Raw genomic sequence first — 20,287 nt, forward strand, 5'->3', positions numbered from 1 at the left:
TTGCTGCTGGTTTATACCTGCGTATATAGGCCATGCAGGGGGAAAGACTGCCTGGGGGTTGACATGAGGTGCCATGCATTTTGCAAATGCCTCGTGCACATAATAAAGAAATAAAAGTACACCACATGATACATGTGGAGGGATAAAAAGGATTAAAATGTGTGCTTAAAGCTGTGTAAATAGATAGTCAAGTCAAGTTATAGGACATTTGAAAACAACAGGACTTGACCCTAATTGTTTTACAGTTTCGGCAAATAGAGTCAGACAATACAAGCCTGAGTAGCAAGGGAAGAGTTAAATATACACTAACCAAAAGCAAGAAAAAAAAACAATTTAAGCAACACAATTCTGTTAAACAAGCTTAGGGGGAGCTGTGGTGCACGAGCTCACAAGAAGTCAGGTTTAAATCTACACTGTGGTCATTTCCCAGTCCCTTCTTATCTCTCTCCTCACTACCTTCCTATCACTCTGTACTGGCTTCATTCTTCACTGGCTTTCTGTCTCTCCTCACTGACTTCCTGTCTCTCCTCACTGGCTTCCTATCACTCTTTACTGGCTTCATTCTTCACTGGCTTTCTGTCTCTCCTCACTGACTTCCTGTCTCTCCTCACTGGCTTCCTGTCTCTCCTCACTGTTCCATCTGAAAAAAAAGGCAAAAATCCAGAATAAATCAGTATATCAAATAGCAGCTCCAGATTTATTTTGATGCTACTCTCACTTACAATGAGGAGAATAGAACGTGCACATCCATCTGGTATTGCACTACATATGACATGGCCGCAGGTACGAGCATCACTGTTTTTTCGCTGATACCCTCTTAGTACCTCAAAATGGTTTAAAGAATGAAGCAAATAGAACTATTTTTAGTTCTATATAGCTTTATTTCTAGTGTACTTTACTTAAATGGATTGAAGCGAAATAGCTTGAATTAGGAAGAGCTGAATACAACCAACAACAGATTATAATGCACTGAGTGAAAAAGTGATTATTACAAATAGTTTTTAAATGTTTAATGAGAGATCAACAACAACTGATAGCTGAAATATCATATGGTGACTGGCTGTGCATCATGCCTTTATGAGGCATATAGGCCTGTCCATACTTAACTTAACAAAGAATGTCTGAAGTGAATCATCAGATGAGGGTATTTTAATTATCGTATCCCTGACAGAATGCACGTCCTATATGCAGTCTGGAATGAAACGTGACAATGAGGAAGACACGAGACACGAGACACGCACAAGACACCATGCAACTACTACTTCAGAAGAGGCACTGCCATTCCAGTGTCATGAATGTGTGTTGACTAAGGGGTTTTAAAAATGAATTGCTGCTGTTGCTTCTACCCAACGTAATTGATAAATATGTCCTACTTAACAATATGACCCAAATACTTTTATATGTGCATGAACAAATTCACTTTGGACAAAAGCGTCTGCTAAATAGCCTAACAATAACCATATACCATAACCATAACCATAACCATAACCATAACCTTAACCATAACAAATAGGCCTAAATGAGAAAAGACACCCTTTCAGCATCTTAACAGACTGACAATGGTAGGGGAATTTAGGGGAATGGGTGTCTTTTAGGTAAATAAGTGAATATTTCTACTAACTTTTCTGATACTATATATTAATAGTATTATGTATATATATATTACATTACATATTATGTCCTTGCTTTAGTTAATTGTATGTCTATAGCAATTTGCAAACAAATGTTTGAACTTTGAATTGTGTTGTTTTCTGTACAGATTTTTTAAAGTTTGATGTAATGGCTTTGAAATTGGCAGTGAAAAACTAGGCCTAACCCTTTTTTTCTTTCTTGAAAGGCACAAAGCAATGCGGTCTTGTGTACAGATCTCGCTGGTCTGCCTACGTCATCCTCCGAGCTGATCTAACAGTCTGTTCGAATTGCAGTGTTGTGCTCGTAGGCGATGGGGTGGGCCGTGCTCACAGCCAAAGGGGGCAGGATTAGCCAGTGAGAGGGGTGGAGAGGTACGTGAGGTTATAAAAAGCTGGGCGGCTCATAAACAAGCACCTTCCCCACGAAAACACCACCAGGACTGTACGGTCGACATCTGCGGCTTTGAAGCAGAGGGTCAAACAACGGCGTCAAGACTGGAGCCTTAAAGAAAATAACGGGGTACGTGAATGGAAACGTTAAATTGACAAAGGAGATCGGAGATATTAACTTAAGGCTATCGTGTTTAGCTATACCAAAATGTATCCTGTTAACGTCTTGTGCTCTGTTGTTGTGTTTTTATTGTCTGAAAACGACAGTCATTCTGGGTTGGCCAGTGACGGTTAACGTTATTTAGCCTGGTTGCTAGCTAGCAAAGTTAGCAATACTAGCTTCTGTGGACTTGTCACCAACGTATGATGCTACGTATAATTTGTTATGGACTTATGTGATTAATTTGTAACGTTTTTGTTGCGATAGTGTTATCAGCAGTTGGCCATCTGTCGGTAGCTAGTTGGCTAGCTTGTGTCGTAGTACGGGTGACTTGGTTTGCAAGTTCATATCAGACAGAACGCTGACGTTAGCTAACGTTAGCTAGGTTACCGAAAAGGCATGGAGAATGCTCACGGGCTCTTTGCAAAGTGTCCTAACAGTTTGTGGCCTTCATTTAACATTGGCAAAGTCTCATCAAGTCCATTGAATCACAATGTGTACAGTTAAGCAAAGGGCTTGTTTATCAATGGTGGTTGGATGGATATAATTCTGTAATTCATGTTGAAGTTTGTACCAGATTGAATGTGTTTTTAACCCAGAATGTCTGGGTTTAGTCGGTTAGTGTTTTCTTATGGAATTTGACATGGTGGAACATAAATGAATAACGTCACCGTTAATGTTTAATGCAGATCTGTTATAAACGGCGTTAACGTTTGAGAGCACGTTTGTATGACGTTGGTGAATGTCATTCTTAGCATAACGTTATGGATTTCTGATCCAGATTTGTGGACCAATAACTTTAAATTATACGTAGAAACGGTAGAATTCGATTGAAACCGAAACTTGTCATTAAGTTTTTGGCCTGTATTGTCAGTCAGCTAACGTTAGCCAACAGATGAGTAGCTTAGTCTCTAAGCCTTAGACTAAACGAACTTTTCCTTATGTTTGAACAGGGTTCCCGTTCAAAACACCACAGTCATCCACCTACCGCCGTAATCTGCATTGATTCTGAAACAGGCCACTGTTTTGGAATTAACTGCAAATTGCCATACATCTCGACCACCGCTTTCACCGCAACAGACCCGAAGCGTATCGCCCCTAAATCCAGGACAAAATGGTCCAAAACAAGATCACAGAAGTAACTGGATTCCATCGGTCATTCAAGGTAATGTTAAGGATTCTATTCGTTTTCTCTCCTGACCTGGGAACTGTTGTTGGGTGAACAGTAATCGAGCATGGTTAATAAGTACACTAAATTGTGGTACGATCACGTAGCAACAGTGTGCCTTCTCAGCCACTAGTTGCCTTGTGGCGTTTGAGTTCATTAATAACAATACTATGATGTCTGTTCCTTAGGGCCAAAACCCCTTTGAATCCGATGAGTTCTCCAAAACAGGATCCCATCTCCTTGATTCGACCTTCAATTTTGACTGCTCTGCCCGGCGTGGTAAGCTTAGACAATTTGTTTTACAGATTTGATGTAAACACACATTTGGAGGGTGAAATTCAGGCGTTTCTATGGCAGGTCTGCCTTATGCAGTGCCAGGCTGTCTGAGGTTTATTTCCTGTCGTATGCATATAGCTCAGGCCTGAGACGACATCGTCCATAAATAAGCATTCTCCTCCTTTTGAAATTGTAGACATGCCATCCAGCCAGCCAATTGATATACCAGATGCCAAGAAGAGGAATAAGAAGAAAAAGAGGTGCCGGGCAACTGATAGCTTCTCTGGACGATTTGAGGGTGAGTGCAGATGTGACATGACACATGACTCGCTACTAGTGTGTGTGACTTTGCATAGGACATCATTGCATAGCCTACATTCATTTATCCTTATGACTCTTTGGAGTGTATACTGGTCGTTCGTTGCAGTCAGAGTCCCACTTTACTTTTGTGAGTCATAAAGATGGCACTGCAACACCAAGATGTACATATTTGGTGTTGCAGGAGGTCACTTGGATTCTTTAGGAAAGTCCCAACCGAGCTCACGTGTGAGTGTTGCAATGTTGAGGCAATCGGGATGGTATTGCTAACCTGCGCAGTTTTCTGACATTTGCTGACCCTAGTTGTAGTAGAAGTGATTTTCATACCTGTGTGTGAAGTGGAGGTGCTAGGTCCTCTCAGGTTTCACAACTGGCCAGAAGTGTGTGTGTGTGTGTGTGTGTGTGGGGGGGGGGGTGGTGCTGGATTCTAGGCTACGCCTACGCATGCTAGACGAGAAGAGGGCCAATATATCAACTGTGGAGGAGGACATTGATTGAAGATTTCTATATTTTGTTTATCTTCAGATGTGTACAGACTCCAGGAGGAGATCCTAGGAGAAGGTGCATATGCCCGAGTCCAGACCTGCATCAGCCAAATTACCAACAAGGAATATGCTGTCAAGGTAAGATTTGAACTATTGTCATACTTGCATACTTACAGTATGTAGTCTGTTGATGAATAAGTGTTCAGGAAAGACGGGCAATACAGACATTTTGTATTTGAGGGATGTTCTTCGGTTAGTAAGATGTGCAATGTTGACATGAAAATAACAGAAGTGGGCCTGCCAACAGTCTAAGAATAAGAAACTGTCATTCTTGACAAGTTCCTGTTAAGTTGGCTTGTGTCAGCTCACTGACTCATGTGTCAGGCTGTGTGACTTTATACAGAGGTGTTGCATTTGCAACTGGCAACACACCTAGGGAGGGCATTATTAATATTTGCCTGTGATTTAGGGCAGACTGATTTTGTGTTTGTGTGTGTTATGTGTGTTGAACCACTTCCGTGTGTGTGTGTGTGTGTGTGTGTGTGTGTGGCGAGGCCCCAGGCCCTCTGTTGGGGTAGCGAGTGCTGTTTATGCAGGGCTGTGTTTTTCTGGCGTGAAAGCAAGAGGCCCCACAGCGCTGGCTCAGCACAGAAACTTCCTTTCATTGTTTTGTTAGTGCTGTGCTGTGCACCGGCCAATCAGATCTGTGGGGCGGAAACATTCCCTTCCACTCCTGCTCTCATTGGTCAGCAGGGACCACAGTGGCGGGAACATTGTGTTCAGGCAGCTATGCAAAAACAGAACTGTGGCCAAACGGAGGGGGAGAAGTGGGTCTGGGTCGTGACCCGAGGGCTTGCCTTCCCTTTCTCTCCTGTCCAGGGGCGTTTGAGGCTCTGGGCGTCTCTCCTCTCAACCTGTTTGAGCACTCCCGAGGAGCAGTTTTTCTGTCTCTTGTGAAACCGAATGTTTTGATTGCTCGACATAGCTGTATGTTGCAACACAGGAAATAACTAGCTCTGCAAATTCCTGTGCTTTTGTAGAGGGTTTTTTTTTTTCGTTTTTCATTTAAAAAAAAAAAAAAATATCTGATTGGTAATCAAAGTAGTAGAACAGAAAAAATAGAAAAAAGTATTTGTTTTTATCTGCTACTCATTTAGTCTAAGTAAGGACTAAGTTGCCTAAGTAAGTGGAGGCGAAGGCAGACATGCTGAGCTGAGAAACTTGTTGAAGTGGTGGGGGAGGTGGCGGAGAGCAGCGGATAGGAGTGGGGGTCGCAGACATGAGGCCAGCTCAGGCCAGAGCAGAGCTCAGACGAGTCCCACCAGATGTCTCGGGGGCAACCCCCCCCCCCCCTCCCTCCCCCCTGGCCTGTCCGCTGGGGATTTGGGTGATGGGATGGGGTGGGTGGCAAACAAAAGGCTGTGGAGCCGACAGGGCAGACGTGCTCTGTGCCAGGTCCTGGTGTTTACAAGCCACCATTTGATATGAGCCCCCCCTTTCCCTCCCATCCCTAGCGCCCACTGCAGGCCCTCGCCGCCCCCGGATCTGGGCTTTACAGCTCGGCCACAGAGATCAGACGTGCCTCTCCACCCCCCACTAGAATGAGAGGAGACGTGTCTCTCCACCCCCCACTAGAACAAGCTTACGGCCCTGCTGTCTGTCTTCACACTCTTTGCCCAAAGTGAGAGTTTGAAGGCTTTTGAGCGGCTTTCAAAGGAACGATAATAAATAAATAAAAACTTTTTGAAAGTGTTCTCCCCCGCCTGTGGTTTGAGCGTGAATCTGCGGCTCTGAACGGGCTCAACAGAAAACTGCTGAAGTTGCTGTTTAGATTGAGCTCGGGCGGTTTGGGAATGCGCAGTCATTGACTCTCGCTCTCTCTCTTCTCCTCTCTCTCTCGCTCTCTCTCTCTCTCTCTCTCTTCTCCCCCCTCTCTCCTCTCTTTGTCCTGCTCCCACACCCCGCAGTGGGGCCCAGTGTCCCTATATATAGTTCATCTGTGGGGAAGTTCAAGTGAACTGCTCCAACTTGCTCGCTCACTATCTCCCTCCCCTCTCCAGTTCCATAGTGTCTCAATGGCCCTGGGCTAACATATAGGTTACGACGAGACGGAAAAACAACACGGTGTTGTTGACTGCGCGGCAGCGCAAGACGCCCGACGGGTGAAGTAGGGCAGGGTGGCGCTGGTTGAAGTGGGGGAGAGACTTGAGAACCTGGCGCAGGAATGCGAGCAGTTGGAGCCTGTGGCGTAAACTTTCCTCCTCGTGTTTAGAGAAGTCTTGCCGTGTGGATTTATAGGGATTCAGCCGGTTATGAGGGATGACCTTAAATATAGTGTGTTGTTGTCTGTGTGTTATGAAATATGACATTAAATATAGTGTGTTCTCTTGTGTTTTCTGAAATGCAGATAATTGAGAAAAGACCTGGACATAGCCGCAGCAGAGTGTTCCGGGAAGTTGAGATGCTCTACCAGTGTCAGGGACACAGGTAAAAACACACACTCTCACACACACACACACTCTCACACACGCTACTCCAAACAGTGTAGCCCGGCACAAGTCCTTTGAATGCTCTGGAGAGAGTGTGTATGTAGCCCAACTTGACTTCCTGTGTCGTGCCCCCTTAGAAACATCCTGGAGCTGGTGGAGTTCTTTGAGGAGGAGGAGAAGTTCTACCTGGTGTTTGAGAAGCTGAGAGGAGGTAGGTGAACCACCATGACCTGTGACCTGTGACCCGACCGTGGGCTCCCGCGGGTGGCTGTGAATATGAAGGCAGATTGGTTGACCCATAAACGCATCTCTCTCTCTCTCTCTCTCTCGGTCTCTCTCGGTCTCTCTCGGTCTCTCTCAGGTTCTGTGCTGGCCCATATCCATAAGCGGCGGCACTTCAGCGAGCAGGAGGCCAGCATTGTGGTGCAGGACATTGCCAGTGCTCTGGACTTCCTCCATAACAAAGGCAAGTTACTACTTAGCACTTGTGTGTGTGTGTGTGTGTGTGTGTGTGTGTGTGTGTGTGTGTTAGTCAGTCGGTCAACTCATTACTGGAAAGATAAATGCCTCTGAGTCTATTAGAGTCCAGTTGTGTGGCGGGCGTGTGTGTGTGTGTGTGTGTGTGCATTCTGGGGGGGGGGGGGGGGGGGGGGTTACAGTGTGAAAGCTGATCTGTGGAGCCCGTGGTTGCCAGGGTGAGGGGCTGGGCTCTGCCTTTCTGGGTAGGAATAGCGGTCAGGCTAAAAACAGCTCACGTGCCCACACGTGTGATAGCGGGGTGAAGGGTCACACTCACCGCTGGACAAGTGACCCAATCTTAGGACACTCACACACACACACACACACACACACACACACACACACACACACACACACACGCACACTTTTACACACATGAAACCTCTGAAGTGGAGAAGAGTGGAAATGACTGTATTTATCTTTTTTTCCCCCCCCAGGAATGGCCCATAGAGACCTGAAGCCTGAAAATATCCTCTGTGAACATGAAGATCGGGTAAGTCCTGGACCCAGCAAAACCACCTCTCTACGCTGCGCTTCTAAAGCACTAGCCAGTTTAAACCAGTCCAGTAAGCCCAGTCCCGTAAACCTGAGCTAATGTAACTTGTGTTTCTCCTGCAGATCTCCCCTGTTAAAATCTGTGACTTTGACCTTGGTAGCGGCATCAAGCTCAACAGCGACAGCTCCCCCATCTCCACCCCCGAGCTGCTGACCCCGGTGAGCACCTCGCCCGGCTTTACACTCCGCTTCTGTGTCTGTCTGTGTCTATGTGTGTGTGAGACAGTGTGTGTCAATGTTGGGGACTTTTTCCAGGTTACCCTTGTGCTAATTGTAAGTTGACCTGGAGAGTATATATAGAAGTGGGGGGATATTGTGGGAGTCGATTGTGGGGTCTGAGTAAACAGGTTGGCCTGTGTGGCTGGAGCAGCGGCTGGCCTGTGAGGTTACGCGCGGTTAGATGACTCACCTTGCTCACGCTGCCGGGGAGGTGTTGTAAAACTGCCCAACCCTGCTTATCGGGATGCAGCTCGCCGCCACGCCATTGGCCGGCCGCAGTGGTGCTACATAGACCGGGCCTCCCCATTGGTGGGAAGTCTGGAATGGTGGTGGCCAAGGACTTTGAAATGTTATGGCTGAGGGCTTTGAGATACGGCTCAGCCTCTGATAACAGCATTCTCAAGGGTGGCTCTCCTCTCCCACTCTCTCCTCGGCCTTGTTGACTCGATATGGCCTCAGCACGTGGATCCAGTTGTGTGTGTGTGTGTGTGTGTGTGGTATCGCTGTCAATCATCTGGACTGACTTCCCGTGCCATAAGGGGAGAGGGGGCGGCCCCACCCTGAACCCACTGCCTCTAACAGTCAAAGGCAAAGCTAAATGTAGATCGCACTCGGTCTGGGTGTGCATGCTGGGGTTTGTTGATGTGTGTGTGTGTGTGTGTGTGTGTGTGAATGATGGCCATGTGGCTCTGTGGTAGCGTGTGATGGAAGGGAACAGGTGGCGAGGGATAGAGAGGGAGGCAGGAGGAGGGCAGGAATGGATAGATGGATAGAGAGCGAGGCAGGAGGAGGGCAGGAATGGATAGATGGATGACTGGATGGATGGATGGAAGAATGCAGAGGGGAGAGCTTAGGAAGCTATGTTGTGGGAGTAACTCGAGCTCTGAATCGCTCCACTCCACTCTTCCTCTCCTCTCCTCTCCTCTCCTCTCTTCCTAGGAAAGATGGGAGATGGGGGGGCTATTTGTGGACAGAATGGTAAAGGGGTAATGAGTCTCGCTTGTGTCAGTCCTGAAGGAGAGAGCGTGTGTGTGTGTGTGTGTGTGTGTGTGTGGGCAGACAGTACCCCCAGGCATTAAGTTGTGAGGCTCCGCATGGTTCTGTGTGTTATCAGCTCGCTCGCTGTGTGTGTGTGTCATGTGAGGTGGATGAGCTGGATGTGACTGGCCTGAAGCGTTCCATTCATGCTCCGAGCTGCCCTCCCCCACCTCTCAGCTCGCTCGCTGTGTGTGTGTGTGTGTGTGTGTATGTGTGTGAGAGGGACATAAAGTTTCCTGGGAGATGTAGTGATTTGTTGTTGTGCAGAAGTGCTGTGGAGCAGAGGGGTGTATGGGCCAGGCTTGCTCAACCTCCTGTGCGTGCCAAACAAGCGCCTACCAGGAAGTGCAGCAGCAGAAAAACAGCGGCGCTGGAACGGCAGGTTTCCCCTCTCGGCTCTCAGCTCTGACCTCAGGGCGTCTTCCTGACTTACTGCAGTTTGAAAACAACACAGAAGCAGAAAATAGATCTTAACGGAAGAGCCACAGCTCTTCACTCTTCTCTCTCCCCCTCTCTCTCTCTCTCTCTCTCTCTCTCTCTCTCTCCATTTGATTCTATCTTTCCCCCTTTCCTCTGTTCTTTCCCCCTCTTCTCTGTTCTGTCCATCTGCGGGCCCCCAGTATTGTATGAGAGGAGTCAAAACAAAGGCACTAGCTGGCAGACGGCCCAGGAGGCTCTCGGTGTTGCAACCAGCAGCTCCTCCCCTCCTGCACCTAGCAACTGCTCTGTGATTGGCCGGGCTGGAGGGAGGGGGAGGGGGAGGGCACAGCTCCCCGCTCATGCGCTCATGCGCTCTGCTTGTTGTTCTTGGGCTCCTGTCCAGGGATAATCTTATCAGATACTTTTTCTCTGTTTTTTTCCCTCTTTCTTTCTTTCTGCCCCGGCCCCCTCCCTATATGCCCCTCAGCCTCCTCTGAGCTGAACTGAAGCCCAGGTTGTGTGTGTGTGTGTGTGTGTTGGGGTCGAGCGGAGCCTTTCAGTGGAAATAAGGCCGTGTGTGTGTTTTTGTCTGTGCAAGTGTGCTTGTGCAGGGCAGGTGAGGGCTTGCGTTCCACTGAACCACCCCTGCTTCTCAGAAACACACATGTGGTTTCCTGTGTGTGTGTGTGTGTGTGTGTGTGTGTCAGAGAGAAAGAAAGAGAACATTCTGCCCTGGGGAGACACTCTCAACAGCAGTTTCCTCTCTCTCTCTCTCTCTCTCTCTCTCTCTCTCACTCTTTCTCTCCCACTCTCTCTCGCTCGCTCTCTCTCCCACTCTTTCTCTCTCTCTCTCTCTGTGGCATGTGGTTGCACTGCGTTGCTGTGTCGTCGCTGTGCCGTTGCTATGCGGGCAGCCTGGAAAGCCCCAGACGTTCTTTTCAGTGTGTGTGTGTGTGTGTGTGTGGTGGCGCGTCCGGCTGCATCTGTGTGCCTTGCCTGTCCTTGGGCGGCTAATCAGCAGCTGAAGCAGCTCTGCGTCAGATCCAGCAGACTGATGCAACAGCAGCGCTCCTTTACAGCAACAGTCTGCTGCCTGCTGCCCGCCTGCCTGCCACCTCATATGACTTGGCACCGACCCCCGACACACACACCTTACCAACACACCTTACACACACACACACAGGCGCACACACAAGTGCATTTATGGATGATGATGATAAACTTTCTTTTTATAGCACTTTTCAAAAACCAAGTTACTAAGTAAGAGTTATATTAAGGCAGCGAAGCGTAATAATAAAATGTAATAAAACTGTTACATGTGTAAAGTAGTAATATAAAGTCATAAGGCCATACAGGTTTAAAGAAAACAAATAAGTCGATGTGTCATAAAATCAATACAAGACACGATCAAACTTAAAAAAAAAAAAATTAAAAAAAGGAGTGGCTTTTTTATAAACCGGTATTTTGTGGTGGGACTTACCAGAGGACACTGACTTAGCTAACCTGATTATATTCCTATAACTTTACGTACACACACACCCACACACACACTCTCATTCACTCGGTCTGACTGAAGAGGGCGTGCCTGGGGCTTTTAGCTGTCGGCTGATGATTTAATGTTGTGTTGATGGCTGTGAAACGGGAGCTTGCTGGCAGCAGAGACTGGAAAGTGTGTGTTTGTGTGTTTGTGTGTGTGTGTGTGTGGACCGCACCTGAGCCAGATCGGGGCCAGATCTGGGCCAGTGGTGCCGTGGGCCGGGAGCGTTACTGTACGTGCGCTGGCTGCACTTTAAAGGCCCTCGAGTACTTGAGCGTGCCCCTTGTGAGCTGGCGCTGTTTGGCCTCCTCCTCTGTTTTTGTTTTCATGTCTTGTGGATGTTCTGTGCCTGGATGTCATGACCTGAATCTGCTGTCTGGGGGGAGAGTGGAGTGAAGTGGAGTGAAGGGGGGGGGGGGTATTTTTGCTAGAGGCAAGGGCAGCTCTAGCTCAGCGCCTGTGTGTATGAGTGAGTGTGTGTGTGAGAGTGGGGGGATGGTGGGCCATGCAGCTGAGCAACAGTGGGTTTCTTTGTCTGGGGGCCGGATTCCTGCACTGTGAGGAGGGCGGGGGGGCGGGGGGGGGGGGGGGCGCATTACATAAGGGCGCCGTCTCCTCGGCAGCGGCAGGGCGGGGCCAAGCAGGAGGGACAGCTGGCTCGGAGAGAACAAAAGCAGCTCGCTCGCTCGCCACACACACCCCCATCCTGCCCTCGTCACACACACCCCCATCCTGCCCTCGTCACAAACGCCCCCATCCTGCCCTCGCCACACACACCCCCATCCTGCCCTCGTCACACACACCCCCATCCTGCCCTCGTCACAAACGCCCCCATCCTGCCCTCGCCACACACACCCCCATCCTGCCCTCGTCACACACACCCCCATCCTGCCCTCGTCACAAACGCCCCCATCCTGCCCTCGTCACACACAGATGGGCTCCTCTTACGCAAATAAACAACAACATGGACTAGTTGGAACCCCAACTCAGTCAGACGGAGGGAGACCTTTTAATCTGACGGGAGCACCATGATGACTGCAAGGATTTGTTGCAGTCGCCAACATTCCAGGTTTTTTTTTTTGGTATTTCATTATTTTTCTGTCCTTGCTATTGTTAGGTTTGTTGCTGTTTTTCCTGCCAAATCTAAACAGAAACATTTAGTCTCGGCACCAGTGCCAAGCCAGTTGCAAAGCCCAGAGAGGAGGCATCAGTGGAATGAGCTGGGCTCCAGCGGGCATTGCTAAACTCTTGGCTGCACTCAGGGCATGTTTGAGAGGAGCGGAGCGGAGAACAGCAGAGGGCAGGGGAGGGGAGGGTGGCGCGCAGCACACACACACACACTCTCCGCTGCGCTGCGCAGTTCCGCTGTGCCGCCCTCTGTGCCCACTCGCTTATGAAACGCCTCCACTCCCCTCCCTCCCTCCTGGCCCCATGAACTGCCGACCTGCATCTCAGCACAACTTAGTTTTTACCCCCCCCCCCCCTCCCCTCTGCAGTTCGTATTTAAGAAGTCATTAGTAGTTGTTTTGTGTGTGTGTGTGTGTGCGTGTATTAGCGTTTTATTTATTTATTTATTTCTTCTTTTTTTCCCTCATTCATGGCGCTGAGGAAGTTATGTAACGGTGCTGCGTGTCCCAGCTTTTTGCAGAGCAGGGCTTTTCCTGGAGCGGCCAATCCTCTTGTCCTGCAGAGAGGGAGCGGGCGGGCGGGCGGGCGAGCGAGCGGGCGCTTGGCCTAATTTCAGTCTGTCCTGGCGCAGGAGGGCCGGCGGGCAGGCGGGCTGGTCGTCCACACACACACACACACACTCACACACACTCTCACATAGCGCCCCTCCCCTCCCCTCCTCATCTGGGCTGTTCAGCCTGCTCGTTCAGCTGAGTGCTGAAAAATTTCCATGATTCACCGGGCCGTCCTCGTCCCCGTCCCCGTCCCCGTCCCCGGTCTGGGCTCAAGGGCCCCATCTGCTGCCGCGGTTACGTCTGTTACGTCTGTTACGTCTGTTCTGTTCTGTTCCGTTCTGTTCCGCCGACGCCTCCGCCCGCTGCTGCTCCCGCCTCGTTAGCATACCAGCCCGTTAAAGCACTCCGTCCTGTGTGTGTGTGTGTGTGTTAAACGAGTTTAAGGGGCTTGACTGCAAAAAGTTTGTGTGTGTATAAGTGAGTAGTCGTGTGTGTATGTGTGTGTGTGTGTGTGGTGGACATGTTGTGTGTAACTGAGTCTGTGGTGTGCATGTATATCCTGCAAATGAATAGCAGTGTGTTAATGGTGGCTAATCTGCTCTGGCCCCTGTGTGTGTGTGTATGTGTGTGTGTGGACCTGGCCCTGCTGGCTACCATGTGACACACACACTGCTCTCTGCTCTCGGCCCGGGCCACGAGGAGTCAGCTGAGAGCAGGAATGCGGTCAGGGAGAAGAATTAGACGGGACTTAAGTAGACAACACACACACACACACACACACAGAACAGCTCAGTACAGCTCAGCATTTCCTCTGTAGTCTGCACCATTTCCTACAGCTCTCTGTTCACGACCCGTGATGGGACTCCATGTACTGCTGTCTTTGCAAATCGTCTCAGGTACTGAAGGAAATAACTCATCCCTCGCTCTCTCCCTCCCTCCCTCTCTCCCTCTCTCCAGTGCGGCTCTGCAGAGTACATGGCTCCTGAGGTGGTGGAGGCGTTTAGCGAGGAGGCCACCATCTACGACAAGCGCTGTGACCTCTGGAGCCTGGGGGTCATCCTCTACATCATGCTGAGCGGCTACCCGCCCTTCGTGGGCCACTGCGGCAGCGACTGTGGCTGGGAGATGGGCGAACCGTGCCACGCCTGCCAGGTGAGCCCACAACGCCAACCCGGGGGCCCACACACACACACACACACATATACATGGAGCTCACTCTCATTGTAGAAATGGGAACGTGAGAAAATGCATAGTTCCCTCCAGTCCCTGAAGCATGTGTGCAAATAATGCTCCTCGCTACGCAGTGAAACAGTGAAAAAGTGAACAAACATGGCATGCATACCAGCTCTCTGCTCCTATCTGCAGCAGGGATTAGACTGAAAACATGTAAAAGTTATGTCAACACCATTATCTGATTTCTTTGTGGTTAATGCGATTTCCCCAATCTGTGTTTGTCCTTCTAAAGCAGCCGTGTTTGCACAACAGCAGCACAACTCACTACATATAATCATTTTCATACGATCATGTTGCTGCCTTGACACAGTTCAGTCTGTAATTGCGGCTTCGAGCTGTGTCTAGGGCCTCCTAGCAATGACAACATGTTGTGGGCATCTTTATTTTGGGTCCACCGTAGTCATAGTAAAAGCATGCAGTGTTCCTGTCAGTACAGCCTTGAGCCCGTAGGGAGGATGCTGGTGTTTTCCCCGTTCCCCTTTTCAGGAGGCCGTTGTGTAACACACACACACACACACACACACACACACACACACACACACACACACACACACGCAGCCTTGGGCGTGCCCCTCCAGCGAGGCCATGTGTGGTGCTGCTGCTGGTGGTGGTGGTGGAGCTCGTCTGCTGCATTAGTGGGGCTCTGGAGGACACACACACACACACACACACACACACACACACACACACACACACACACACACACACACACACACACACACACACACACGCAGCCTTGGGCGTGCCCCTCCAGCGTGGCCATGTGTGGTGCTGGTAGTGCTAGTGCTGGAGCCGCTCGTCTGCTGCATTAGTGGGGCTCTGGAGGTCAGCGTTTAGCCACGCCGGCTGCCCCACAGAGCAGGAACAGGAGCTGTTTATACTTGCAGATGAGCGCAGGGACAGGCTCTGACGAGGCTCTCAGACAGCACAGCTAAACCGTTGGCCTTAAGGCTTAACAGACCTCATTTGAAGGGCCTTGCCTACGCCATTAAAATGGAACTCTTGGCAGAGTCACTGTAGTAGAATAGGCAATGCTGCTACACGATACTAAAGAAGGTGTATGAAGACCTGTTGAGATGTTGAGAACCTGTGGGGAGTTGGAGCAGGTCTTCAGGTCCGCTCATACAGTGTAGCTTGTGGAATGATGCGGCTGTGGCTGGAGTGTCTATAAACAGAAGGCGCTGGAGACTAACGGTGTAATCTTTTTGTTCTTTTGTCGTGTCCAGAACACTTTGTTTGAAAGCATTCAGGAGGGGAAGTACGAGTTCCCTGAGAAGGAATGGGCCCACATTTCTTCAAGTGCCAAAGACCTCATCTCCAAACTGCTGGTCCGGGACGCCAAGCTCCGTCTCAGCGCTGCTCAGGTTCTCCGCCACCCATGGCTGCAGGGGGTGAGTACGTACACACACACACACACACACACACACACACACACACACACACACGCGCACACACACACGCACACGCACACACACACACACACACGCACACATTCATACTCGTACAACGCCCACACACACACACACACGCACACACACTCTTAAACACACTGTTGTATGCATAGTCATTCACACACACGCACACGTGCATTTTACAGTAGGTCAGCAGTGTTATCAGCATGCTGGGAATCTAACACCTGCATCTCTCTCTCTCTCCTCCTATAGGGTGCTATCGACACCCTCTCCGCCATTCTACTTCAGAGGTAAGGCCTTTACTCCACTGTTTACCTTTGCCTACATTTCTCAGCCCATAATCAGCCTCGGCTTCTCTAATCTATTGATAAGAGAAACGTGACATCCCTTGACTCATACAAACTTTATCTCTCCCTCTCCCCCCCCTCTCTATCCCTCCCTCCCTCCCTCCCTATCCCTCCCTCTCTCCTTCCGAGCAGGAACAGCAGTGCTAGGGACCTGACCTTCTTTGCTGGGAAGGCGGTAGCCATGAACCGGCAGCTGGCGGAGCAGGAGGTGCTGGAGGAGCAGCAGGAGCAGGAGGGGGCTCGGCGCCCCCTGGTGGTGACGGTGGGCGTTGGCTCCGCCTCCATGCGCCTGTCTCCGCCCTCCGAGTCCAAGCTGGCGGCGCGGCGACGTCAGAGGGGCAGCCTGCTGAAGGGGGCGCCCGTCTCCGCCAACGAGCTGCGCCAGCTGCTCGCCCCCCTCGTCATCATGGGAGACTGTGCCTGAAACTACCCCCACCCCACCCCAACCTGCCCCAACTGCCCCAACCTGCCCCAACTGCCCCTACTGCGCCAGCTGCTCGCCCCCCTCGTCATCATGGGAGACTGTGCCTGAAACTACCCCCACCCCACCCCACCCCACCCCACCCCAACTGCCCCCTCTCCCCTGCCCCGGCCCCAGCCCTGACCCCCGACCCCTATGGCTTCAGAGCCGCCTGACCCACAGCCCTGCCTGGTCCACACACCTCTGCAGTCCTGGACCCTGAGCTTCCACACACACACATAAACACGTGCACACACACACTACATGCATACTTATACACACTTACTTACATACATACTCACACACCCATGCACACCCATACATCCCTTACACTTACATACATCCAATACCTGCATACCCAAACAACACACACACACCCATGACCTGCATACCCATACACACATGCCACTCCCCAGCTGCCCTCTGCTTCCATAGCACTTTGAAAAGCACAGCAGCCCGGCGTGTCCAGGAGTGTCCAGAGGTGTAGGGATCAGGGCCCCCCCCGCCCCCCCCTAGATCGTACTCGCACGGAGTGCCCAAGTAGCCTTTGATTTGTCCAGTCTATGGCAGAGTATTGGAAGCAAGCTCACACACCAAAGGCCCCCTCCCCGTCTACACAACGCGTGCGCACACATACACACCCCGTTGCTGCTTCCATAGAAACAAAAAAATCCACTGTGAATTTATTCTTTTTTTTTTTCCATCTTTTTTTTAAGATATTTTTTTATTTTTGTTTTCATTCCCTTTGGCCATGCTGGTCAGTTGAGTTTATGTGGAATGTATTCCTGCTGTTCGGCCGCCACGCACGGCCCCCCGTCTCACGGCACACAGCGCTCTGTCTCGCGCGCGTGCGCACGCACGCGCAACGTCCCCGGTGTCCAGCATCGGACGGAAGATCAGAGAGACACACACACCTGACCTGACCTGACCCCCTCACACACATCCAGGCTGGCAGAAGAAAATAAAGCCCATTATTTTGCACTAGAGTCTCTAGTATAATTTAAAGACGCATTAGTGTAAGTCCCTGAGGAAACTGGTTCTAGTGGAATAGTAGTAATAACGATAATAATAATAACTACTGTGAGCTCTCCCCTCCAAAATGATAGAGAATTGCAGTCGTGTCCTTAGCACTGCTAATAAGGTGTCTGCTGGGACCCTTAATGAACTCCACCGAGCGGTCTGTTTAGGCGGAGTGAGCTTTCAGGCCATGCTTGGAATTGGTATTCTGTCTCTGCCTCTTTGAGCAAAGACGTAAAGAGTTTAATGGAATTGAAGGTTCCCTTATGCTTTGAGGCTATGCCATTTAAACGGCCCATGTTAACCCCTAAGCTTTAAGCCTGAGGATGACGCAGCCGAGAGCCTGTCAGAGCTGCCAAGCGTGAGTGGCGCCATGCACACGTTTGCTGTCAGCCTCACAACTAGTGTTCAAAGGTTAAGACAAGCACATTGTTCCGGACGTGACTTAGAGCAATGATTTACCTTCACATTGGGCAACACAGCTCTGCAGCTGTGACAATAGCCCCCAGGTATTACCAATGCTGTCAGAGTGGGGATCTACCATGACTGAAAGAGAAGGGGCACATCCAGGAAATAATTTGGAATATAGTTTTAAACATAATTTAAAACCTGGGAAAGCATTCCAACAACAACAAACAACAAAAAAAACAAAAACTACAAAAAAAAAGTCTTCCAAGAAAATGTAGCTGTACGGATATGTATAAGTTCCTTTTAAGGTTTACTTCTCTTATGTTGATGGGACAACTCCATGTCAGATTCACATTGTGCCACACTGATTTTACATTCATGTTAAGCTTTTATCTACAAGTGGGTGCTGTCCAGATGTTCAGGTGCAACGCCAGATATTCTTTTTTAAGCTTTCTTTTATTGTTCTTTCTTTTTAAATGTTAATGGTCTTGAATATTGATGGAAGTTCAAGATGGCGATCAGGAGTGATCCCAGTTGTAATGTAAGGAAAGAATGTTTTCAAGAGGAGAGTATAGTTAAGCGACGAGCATTGCCCTGTGAAGGCAGCATGTAATTCTTCTACTTTGTTTAAAGACGAGTGTTGGCAATGATCCCATCTGGTGAGTGGTGAGGTGCGGTCTCCCCTGTCACCTGTTGGTCTTTAAATGGTCTCGACTGGCGATGTCTGCCTGTTTCGGTCGGACATCTTTGCCATTGCCAAAGTCTGCACTTCTGAGAAGTCTTGAGACCCGAGTTCCGCTTCCCCCTCTGGTGGGTCTGGGCGTGGCACGCTCAAATCACCACGGTGACGGAATTTCTCGTAAGCATTAGCAGATTCTTCTGAATGTGGGGGCATTGCCAACCCTGCTGTTTGGTACTCTGCATAGAAACGCTGATAACAGGACACTGATTGTAAACCTTTTTTAAAAAACCTTTCTACAGTCGCATCTTTGTGGGTGTTTATGTCTTATAGTAAGACTTACTTGAAATGTATATGCAGCGGTTTCCTCCAATTTTTGCTTGGGAAACTTCCTTGCTTAAAAAATAATCTGATCAAAGCATTCATAAGCTGAAGAAGGCTATCTCTGGTTTTGAAAGTAACTTCTACCACTTTAGTTCAGTATTCTGTCTTTACTTTTTTTTTTTTTTGCCTTCAATGTTTTGTCCATGATCATTTAAACCACCGATATGGATTCTTCATAGGATCAGGAGTTTCCAAATGTGCACAAAGAAATCGGTGGCAATTGGCTCAACATCCTCAGAAACACTTATAAAGGGTGAAAGGTCTTCCAAATGCCACCCTTTGTCCATTGCGTTTAGTTGTGGACTGCCTTGTACCAGGAGACATGGGAGAAGCTGTCAATGTTTATTTTATGTTCTGACTACAGTATTGGGCAACACTTCAAGGCTTTGGTTGAGTTCTCCTCCCAGCTAGATGAAAGTAGCCCAACTGTTAAATTGAGTTTAACTCAAATTTATCAAAACTTTTTTTTTTTTTTTTTTTTAATGTACCTGTTCTGAATTCTTGGTTTTGATTTTTTTTTTTTGTAAGTGTCTGATTCTGTAGCCTTCGGGCTGCTACTCTTGAGTGTTATTGATGCTCCCGTTTCTGGCACTGCTCATTTCCTACCCCCAAATCCTCATGGGAAGAATTTTTTCCTCTTTTTTTTTATTTTGGAAATGTTCATCTTTGGGAAACAGAAACATTGATTTGAAGCACTTTACTGTACCATGTGACTGACCGCAGTTCACGCGAAGCAAAATTTATGACTGTTGTTGCAGATTTTTGTATTGTTTTTCTAAAAAATAAAAAAAAACAAGAATAAAAAGTGTGAATGTCTCTCTGGCTGTTTTTTCTCTCACCCCATATGAACATATGAACTGTAGATCGAGTACTTATCTATCCATTGACCAAGCCCTGACCCTTATCTGACTACACTGTCTTCCGGTAATCAGACAAGCACGTGTTACCTATTCGTCACCAGTGGTAAATTTCCCAGCTATCTCTTACTGAAGGTTACCTTTAGGTGTCACCTGCAAACAAACGCCAAGCAGCCTAAGTAAACCTAGGAGAAGCCAAAAACACATGTGACCCTTGCTTTCACAGTATGAAAGAGGCTTGTCGGAAGTAAAGGAAGGGAAAAAAAGATTGTTGATTTAACTGGCTGGGCCATGCCTGTCACAAGACCACTGATGCAACTGCCTTGAAATAGCTGCCACTCTTCGAGAGGGGGGAGGGGGAGGGGAGCTGCTGCTTCTCAAAATGCCAAAGTTATGAGTTAGGCCAAATCTTTACAACCCAAACGTCCCAAGAATACACACACTTCCTTAGTTATCTAAATGTTTCATTGGAGGGTTCCACGTCATCAGGTAATGACGCGGCTGGTGAATCGCCCTCAGGTAGTGCTCCTCACAGTGGCCTGACTGGGTGACTCAGGACAGGCACCAACTCTGAGGAACTTTAGCACATGGCGCCCTCTGCTG

At 49.0% G+C, this 20,287-nt stretch overlaps 1 protein-coding gene across 1 annotated transcript; it reads left to right on the forward strand.

Moving 5' to 3' along the window:
- The first annotated feature begins 2,001 nt into the window (after positions 1–2,001).
- mknk2b (MAPK interacting serine/threonine kinase 2b) lies at positions 2,002–19,635 on the forward strand. Its single transcript, XM_062556324.1, has 14 exons — positions 2,002–2,151; positions 3,135–3,346; positions 3,538–3,628; positions 3,822–3,923; positions 4,469–4,566; positions 6,836–6,915; positions 7,055–7,128; positions 7,279–7,383; positions 7,874–7,929; positions 8,055–8,150; positions 13,845–14,039; positions 15,347–15,511; positions 15,785–15,822; positions 16,012–19,635. The coding sequence occupies exons 2-14, from the start codon at positions 3,296–3,298 to the stop codon at positions 16,301–16,303; spliced, it is 1,443 nt and encodes a 480-aa protein (XP_062412308.1). The 5' UTR covers positions 2,002–2,151; positions 3,135–3,295; the 3' UTR covers positions 16,304–19,635.
- The last annotated feature ends 652 nt before the right edge of the window (positions 19,636–20,287 follow it).

This window comes from Sardina pilchardus, chromosome 15 (genome assembly GCF_963854185.1).
Source record: "Sardina pilchardus chromosome 15, fSarPil1.1, whole genome shotgun sequence".
Classification (NCBI taxonomy): domain Eukaryota; kingdom Metazoa; phylum Chordata; class Actinopteri; order Clupeiformes; family Clupeidae; genus Sardina; species Sardina pilchardus.